The sequence below is a fragment of the Pteropus alecto genome, unplaced genomic scaffold (genome assembly GCF_000325575.1).
Source record: "Pteropus alecto unplaced genomic scaffold, ASM32557v1 scaffold20, whole genome shotgun sequence".
Taxonomy (NCBI): Eukaryota; Metazoa; Chordata; class Mammalia; order Chiroptera; family Pteropodidae; genus Pteropus; species Pteropus alecto.
In genome coordinates, this window is record NW_006436298.1 from 6213662 (window position 1) to 6222831 (window position 9170).

Consider the following 9170-nt stretch of genomic DNA (forward strand, 5'->3'; position numbering starts at 1 on the left):
CCCGTCCAATTTAAACAACAAAGTCCTCTTGAATGTGGCAGAAGGTGGGAAAAGCTCTCACATGGGCATCAGGAGAACTGGGTACAAGTCCTCGGCCTGAACTTACAGTGGAACCTTGGCAAGTTGTGACCCACATGTTCTCTCCCCACACAAGGGTACACAGCTGCACAGAGCAGCAGAGCCTCTATCACTAATCTCTCTCCCTAGGCATGTAATTAGGTATCATATCAGATCTAATTAGATTTCATAGCTAGACGCTTGCATCAGTCAGCAGCATCTGCCTGACACATGTTCAGACATTGGGCTACTGGGGTCTGGTGTAAGACCAGCCCTTGAAGTCCAGGGCATTTAGGCAACAAGTAAGAACTATGAAGGTTAACTGTCAGGATTCTGTCTCCCACCATGATCTGCATTTTCTCTCTGTGACTGGTGGGCTCATCTTAAATCCTCGCTACTCAGTGTGGGCCAAGGACCAGCAGCATGGGCATCACCTGGGAGCTTGTTGGATGTGCAGAACCCTGAACCCAACCCTGATCTACTGAATCAGGTTATTAATATGCACAGTAATGTTTAGGAAGCACTGCCCTTGGGAATAGTCTGACACAAAAGATGTTCACTAAATACCTACAGAATTGATATTTGACAATATTCTTTTTTCCCTAGACTTAAGGTTTTTTTCCTCTTTTGGAGTATAGTGTATTGATATATTAGACATCTTGGGCCGCCATGACAAAATCCCATGAACTGGGTGGCTTAAACAACAGAAATTTATTTCTCGTAGTTCAGGAGACCGAAAGTCCGAGATCAGGATGTTGGTATGGTTGGGTTCTGGCCAGGGCTCTTTCCTGGCTTGTAGACAGTTACCTGTGTTCTCACACTGCAGAGAAAGAAGCTCTCTGGCATCTCTTCTTAAAAGGGCACTAATTCCATAATGATGGCTCTACCCTATGACCCTCACCTCAGCTTAATTACTTAAAGGGACCTCCCAAGGTCCCGTCTCCAAATATTATCACATTGGGAGTTGAGGCTTCAACATATGGATTTGGGGAGAGGGAGATACAACTCAGTCCATAGCAAATGATTTCCGCAACTTATTTTGAAATGTATCCAAGAAAAGTAAGATAGATTGATGGATAGATATGTAATAAAACAAATAGAGTAAAAAATGACTTGTGGAATCTAGCATGAGGATATATGGGCATTCAGTGTACAGTTCTTTGAACTTTTCAGTTAGTGTTTAAAAATGTCAGAGAAATAAAACCCAGTCTCTCTCTAGTTATTAGAATTGAATCTTGTGGCTTTTCTGGTTTCCATCCAGCCTTTCTTAAAATTTCCTGTCCCGCCTAACTGGACAAATTTGCCTCTTTGGCGGTTCCTCCCTCTCTCTGTGCTCTCTCCTTGGTCAGCCCATGCCCTGCTTCCATGCAGTTAGGTTCCAACCTAGATCAAAACGCTTCTTTCCCGTCTCCAGTTTCACCAGTAATAGCTTTCTGTCCAGTACCTCTCTCACCTCTGCCCTCACCTGATCAGAGGATCCTTTAATTCTTTTGAGATTGGGACTTCTCAAGTTACATTGGAAGACCTTGCTTTATTATTTTTAAGCTTTCTAATGTGTTTTGTATGTTTGACTATGAAATCTATTATCGGATATAAATGAGAGAGAAGTGAGTGCTCCTACAGGTCCACCCTGAGCCATGAGGGAGATAGCGTGGCTCACTCGCAGCCCTCACCTCCCTCATTATTAAAAGGACTCCCATTGCTTTCTCTTTACGATGTTAATTATCTGCATTTCAAAATATTTTATAGTGAGGGAGAATTGTACTGACTTGCTTATTTGGAAGGAATAAAACTGGTAAGCTTTACTTAAACACAGCAGAAAGTTACTATGGCTACTTGTGGGAGCGGGCATCAAATGTCTGTGTGTCACGTAATACCCTTACACGGTTACCCTTTAAATTAGGGAGACTTGGCAGGACATTGTGAGAAATTCATCACAGGTGTCTTTCCTTGACTGGGACTTAAAGACTCTGGTGGGAGAAAGAGGTCCAAGCTGAACTTAGGGACACTACTTATGAGCTTTGTTACCTTGGCAAGATGACTTAATTTCTCTAAGTCTCAGTTTCCTCTGCTTTAAATTGGGGATAATAAAAACTATACGGCTTTGAACTGGTATGGATAATAAATAAAAGCATGTCTGTAAAATATTTACTGTTGGAGTGTGACTCATAATTGATGTTCACTTGCTTGCTTATTCATTCAACAAATGGCCAAGCGCCCATTGTGTGTGTGTTATTTTTCCTTCTTGCCTTCCCTTTTGGGGCCTCTCAGTCACACTTTATATGAAGTCTTTCTAAGCCAACAAACCAAATGACGAACTTCCCTTATAAATCTCTAGCTTCCTAAATCCCACAGACTCAACTATAAATTATTTTCCTGGTAGAGAAAAGGGGAAATCCCTTTTTTCTCCATATACATCCTGTCCAGCATTTAAATTTGCCATGCATTGTAAATGGTAATCTTTAAATCAGACTCCAATTTAGATGATAAGAATCACAATTAATTAGGCTAGCCTGTCAAAGATTAAGTGTAATCTTGCATTTTAGTTATCTCTTAACTCTAAAGCTTTAGCTGAGGCCATCAGTAGCAAAGCCATCATGTCTGCTTATATTTAATAAGATCTTCACCTGCTGTTTGTTTCCTATGCTAGTCTGTTGTCTAGAAACAAAACTAAATGGGCAGAGGATTTCAGGTTCCCTTCATTTGTTTTTAAGCTGTGGGGAAGAAGAGATAAGTGGGAGAAGATAAAGATATTAAAGACTAATTAGTTTAGGGTATCTGAAAAGATTTGCAAACTTCTTGTTTAAATCTGTTGACAACTCTTTTAATTCTCTCCAACTAGTTATCTGTGGAAATAATGTAATTACGGCTAAAGATTTATTTCCATCTATTCTTTTTACTTCCATTAACAGTTGCCCATATATTGTTTCTCCTTCCTCCTCTTCCAAAAAAAAAAAGTCCTTTTTTCCACCAACCTCATTTTTCTTTTACATCTTAAAAACTGAAGTATAATAGCTCAGATTACTGTGATAGTCCTTAGAGGGGGAAAGTGCAATATTTTGAAAATAATGTGATATTTTAGATACGACTTCTGAAAAGATAACTGTTTTTATATAGAGACTAAAGGCAAAATGCAAGTGTCTACACTATCAAATATGTTTCCAGTTTGCCATCTTTAAAAAGAGTTGAGAATTCTTTCTGTCTTAATAATAGTTTCTGGTATTAAAATTTGCCATCGCAATGGATATTTTAAAAATCTATTAATAATAATGAAAAAGGTGACACGAATAATTTGAAATTAATAATAACTATCCATTAGTTTGTGCTTTCTACATACTGGGCACAATGCCTACCATGCTTATTTGTACTAGTCACTGAATGCTTATTACACTAATAATTATTCCTGTATTACAGATGAGGAAACTGAGATTCAAGTTAACTAGCATCCCCATGATTACACTAAGTGACAAAACCAGGATTAAAACCCAGGTCTCTTAAACCTGTATTTGTAATAATTTCTCTATTACTGATTAAATAGGTGTGCTCCAAAGTTAAGGAACCTGTAATAGGTTTTTTGCTTTGTTTTAGTTTTTTAGCTGCAGTATCTTAGCCAGCATTCGATATGGCTTTGCCCATAGATCTTAAGAAGTTAAAAAACGTTCAGGGTATTAACCATTCTAGGCATGAAGTATGAATGTGTTTATAAGATTTATTTAAGAAAAGTATTGGGATTTGTTATATATTCTTGCCCACCAGAATGTACATTTTTCATTTGAAATCATGAGACAGATTGTTTCAGACAGAAATAGAGTTTTGATTCAGCAACAGTGATTAGACAAACATCTTGATTTAATATTGATCCCAACTTTACATATACTCTTTCTTTTCTGTGTATTTGTATTAGATTTTAAAAGGTAAGTGGCAGTTTTTCATATACTTCCAAGCTGCGTCCGTAAGTAATGAAATACTTGGCTTGGACAGTCTCTGCAGTCCCAGAATTTCAGTTTAAACTTTCCATTTGTCCCTGCCAGGCACTAACTCTAAAATATCTTTTTTTTTTTTTTTTTTTTTTTGGAGAACGCCTCCCAAAGGTGCAGCTGTGTGCTGGTTTCATCTTGCACTTTGTAGAGGTGTTGGCACCATGTGATGCGAGGAAAGCCACTGTCTCCCACACACCACTGGTGCCCGAGGACTGTTCAGGCCTGTCCATGTCAGTGGTTTGGGAAGGACCTAAGTTTGGAGAACAGGTTCTCTTCTGTTCCATGTGATTGGTTGTCAGCAGGGCAAGGGCGGGAAAACAGGACTAGTAGAAAGTGCAGAATCTGATTTGTCATCAAAACTTCTTTCTAAAACCTGGGACGCCTGGTTCGTTGGTGTTTCCTGTCAGTGTTGATGACTGATTCCTCTTTTCTTATGAAATAATACATATCTAGGCTTCACTACTTTTAGACCCTTCTGCTGTTCCTTTTTGTCTTCTTTCTTCTAAATACCGATTTCTTCTGATGAAAAATGGTTCAGCTAAGTGAAAATCTGCTGTTAGATTATAGTAGAGCAATCTACAAGTTCACCCGGATTCTTAAGGGTGGACTTGGCTCTCCAGACTCATACGCTGGCTACCGCAGGATCGACAACTAAAAAGCATTCCTCATTCAGGCATAAAAATCTGTCTGGAAGATGAAATGTAACAAGAATTTATGTGCGAAATTTATGAGGATCATGCTAACTTATGTTTTATTTCATAGCCACCATATATGATCTACATATTTTGTATATATATGTTTTTAGTTCCATTATATTTTGGTTTATTGAACCGTATGGTGTGGGGCTTTATCATGGACTTTTCAAAGAACAACTTGCCAAATTTGGTTAAATCCTAGCAATTGTCATTTCCTGTTGGAATTTCCTAAAATGGGATCTAATGGAAAAGTAAATATTGACCTTGTATATTAAATAAAATTAAAGGAATAGTTCATTTTAGGATTGTTGAAATAATATTTTGCTTTAGAAATAATACCTTTTAGACTTTTGATGTTAATTGATCCTGTTGCTTGATAGTAGATGTGAACTTTAAAGACTACTTAGGTAGGACTTCCACATTCCCTATGTTTAAATATTTTAAAGGGGAACTGGATTGAATCACCGATATTGTACTAGAGAATAGGAAATCCTTGCATTGTTATGTTAAAAAATCATCTCTCCTTGTAAAGCTTACCTTTTAAAACTCCCGTTGCAAAATCTTGATTAGCTGTGATGATTCATACATTTAGGTAATAAAGTTTTCTTAATATTAAAAATTCAGTGAGAAATTTGATGTATTATAAAAGAAGTACCTGTACTTTCTACTATATATGTCTAGTTTTTTTTTTTTCTTTTTAAAGTATTCTGGTGTATACTTTGAAAAAGATTCCAGATACCTGATAGCTATCACAATGCTTTTTAGAAATTCCATGTAACACTTGTATGAGTGAAACAAATGATATTTTGTAACTCAGGGTATTGGAAGGTAAACTACCACTTTTTGCCAAAGAAACATTGAAAAGACTAAGGAAAAAAGTTTTACTCCCCCATGTCCCCTTCTTCAAGCTAAAGTGAGAAAACAGAGAGATGGAACCCCTTTTATAGGTACTCTCTGCCAAGCCAGTAATATAACAGCTGCTGGGTGCATATTCCAATCATAATTAGGTGAAATCTGTACCACTTAATTCAGCTTTCATATTTGCCTACAGAAATGATCATTTTGATAAGATTCTGAAAGAAGATAAACCTTTATTAAGGAATTCCATTTTTGGTTGCCAACTTTAAAGATTTTTTTTTTTTTTTTTAAACAAAATGCTTGTTGTGTAGTTTATGAGGGAAGGGAAAGTAGAATTGGGCATGTTAATTGGATGAGTGTTGGATGAATATATGAGTTCATGTATTTACAATTTAATTTTCAGTTTTCTGCATCTTGGCGTGTGCTAAGGCGCCTGTAAGTTTGAGAGGGCTAAGGAGACACTACAGTGAATCCTAATTAATAACATTTCTCTACACCATTTCTCTACCTTTATGTTACATGTGCTGATAAGATATTTCATTTTGTTCAGTGTAGAAGACTTTTATGGGGAAGGATATTTTTGTGAGCTGATACTCTTTGAAAGCAAGGGGAAGTAGTTTATAGTTAATCAAAGGAAATGAAATGGTATGCTCTTTCATTTCATAATTTTTCTTTTTATTTTATAATGCTTTTAGTTAAAAAGACTATGAAACTTTCAAGACATTTGTATTTTTAAGTGCTTTTCTAATATACTCACATTTTAACATTTAGAGATTTGGGGGATGTCATTACTGGATTTTTTTTCAGGAAGTCACTCACATGAATTTGCTTATCATAATAGCATGTTCTAAGACTTATTACTAACCCAAAACAGATTATCAGCTCCACTCCTGGATATTCCAATTCTAGGAGTTTGTGGGAGGACCTGGGACTCTGATTTCTTAGCAAGTTCTCCAGCTGATCCATAGGCTCAGGCAGGTAAAAGAGACACAGGAAAAAGTTCCCACTCAGCTCTCTGCATCGTGTCTGTCTAGAAAATCAGTGGCATATATCTGTTCTGCATTTATGAAGTCCAAAATGTGTTCCAGTGATTTTACAGTAGGACAAAGGCACCCAGGAAATTGAGTAATAAACTTGGCATGCTCGGTATTTGGATGGCGATTAGCCCTGTGTCCAGATGCCGTGTCCTCCAGGATGGCTTCATAGTGGGGTCTCTGTAGCACAAAGCCAACTCAGGAACCTTTTGTCTCCTATTGACAAAATTTGTCCTTGCTTGGTCTCTAGGGCTGTTCTCTCTGATACTGTGGTCACTAGCCACATATAGCTATTTCAGTTTAATCGATACAAATTAAAATTTGGTTTCTCAGTCACAGTAGCTACATTTCAAGTGCTCAGTAGCCACATGTGGCTAGTCACTGCTTTATTAGATAGCGCAGCCCTTAGAACATTTCTGTCATCACAGAAAGTTCTGCTAGATGGCACTGCTATAGGATTTTTCCATAATTTAGCTCCACTCTTTTTATTCTGGGTAGTTGTAATGGATAATCGAGATAGGTGGCAAGATCACATGTGTCTATCACAGCACATATTGCGATCTAAAAGAGTCTTAGACTACAGGGTATAGAGTTTGCAAAATTAATATTCTCTGAGGTAAAAATTTAATAACATTACTTTTGTATTATAAACCTGTTCTGTGTGGATGCAGTATTAGAAATTTGCTTAATTTGATATAATCACATCACTAAAATTTCACTTAAACAAACTAATATTTAGTCTTTCTTAGATTATATAAACTATCTATTCTTAGGTAGGAGTATACAGTGATGAACCTTAAGTATCTAAAAACTTATTCACCAATGGCTAATAAACAGGTTGCACATGTAGATATTTTCATGAAAGACTATCATTTACCTATATTTCGTAATTTGAGAAATTTGAAGTGAATATATTTAGCTCCCTCTTCTGGTATATTATGAGAAAATTCTATTTAAAATAGTTTTATAAGTTTTTGGAGTGAGCATACAGTTATCAATGGAATGTTGAAGGACATTATTTATAAGTGTCATCCAATTAGATTCTTCTTCTTTTGTGTCATTGCAACTGGTAAACCATGCAAATAGAGCATGGTAAAACAGTTTATGAAGGCATCACATCTCTTAAGATATTAACTAACCAAAATAACATAAGCAAATAAAGGCTTTGATGGCAGGTACACGGGGACTTAACATGAGTGTCCAGTGGTCAGTGATCATGTGTATTGGCTTCCGAATCTGATACTAGGCTTGCCTCTGACATTTGTTGGGCTCGAGACAAGAGTACAATAGGAGACCCACATTCCCTGTGTCTGAATATGTTAAAGTTAGAAATCACATTGACAAACTATTGAATAAAATCTGTTCTAGCCTCCCGCCTGAACAGTTATCCCATCATAATGACCAGGAGGCCAGATTTGAATTTAGATTTCTTGGGCTCCAAGTTCTGCTCCAGAACATAGCTTTGCCGGGGCCTTGCACATCCAAACCCCATTCCCTCCCGAGCCCCTCCCACCCAGACCCAGCCCACTTCTTGGGCCCAGAGGAGCACCCCAGAAGGGAGATTTGCCCCAGCAAGGATTCGACCTGGGGAAGAGGCCATGAGAGACCACTGGGGCATGAGATTTGGGAATTCTGGGTAAGCAGTCTGAGTGTGTCTTAGGAGAGAAGAAAGTCCTGTCCTCTTGGCCCCCAAAACTCATTACTCTGTGGGAAGAGGCACAGCTGGAGGGGAGGGCCAGAGAGAAGCCGTCCGAAGCGCAGGGCCCAGCACAGGGCTCTCTCCGACTCAGGCCCGAATTTGCTACTGTGAGATAGAATTAAATTTTTTGTATTTAAATTTTCTTCATTGTTGTCTACTGCATTTGATTACCCCCAGATTAAACATAATTGTAGAATTTTGTTTGCTTGCAGCTTTGACCCTTCCGGATCTCGCAGAGCAGTTTGCCCCTCCTGACGCTGCTCCACCTCTGCTCATCAAGCTTGTGGAAGCCATTGAAAAGAAAGGTAATCCAGCGGGCAGAGTGACTCAGTTAACTCGCTATATCCTTGTTTCATGGGTGTTATAACTTATATTGGTCTCTCGGGCATTCATTAAATACATTTCTTGCTACCTGTGCTAGACAGGCAAGCTATTTGTTGCTGTGTTCTGGGGATATAATCTTGGTCTGACTTCTAACTCCATATTAACATGTAGTTACTGTATGGAAACCATTAAATTCTCTATAATTTAATAAATATAATTAACTTGCTCCTTAGGGGCCAGTCGATTTTGCCAAAACTATTGACATGCCAGATAAGATTAATAGTAGGAGTTGACTTCCAAGAATATTTGGTACACATCTAGAATAGATACTGGATAGAAACTGGAATGTCTTTCTGGCAGCAGGCTCACAGGTTCTCCAGAGAGCTGTGTTTTGCATACTCGGTCTGCTTTGTGTCCTAGGTCTGGAATGTTCAACTCTATACAGAACACAGAGCTCCAGCAGCCCAGCAGAATTACGACAGCTTCTTGATTGTGGTGAGTATCATGGAGATAGAAATACAAA

The 9170-nt window shown here is 37.9% G+C and overlaps 1 protein-coding gene across 5 annotated transcripts in view; it reads left to right on the plus strand.

Moving 5' to 3' along the window:
* PIK3R1 (phosphoinositide-3-kinase regulatory subunit 1) overlaps window positions 1–9170 on the plus strand; it is an 85471-nt gene that overhangs the window by 48704 nt on the left and 27597 nt on the right. For all 5 annotated transcript variants that reach the window (XM_006913101.3, XM_025047776.1, XM_015590459.2 and 2 more), the window contains exons 3-4: window positions 8536–8628; window positions 9068–9142. In XM_006913101.3, coding sequence (XP_006913163.1) covers window positions 8536–8628; window positions 9068–9142 — 168 coding nt within the window. The remainder of the gene's footprint in view (window positions 1–8535; window positions 8629–9067; window positions 9143–9170) is intronic.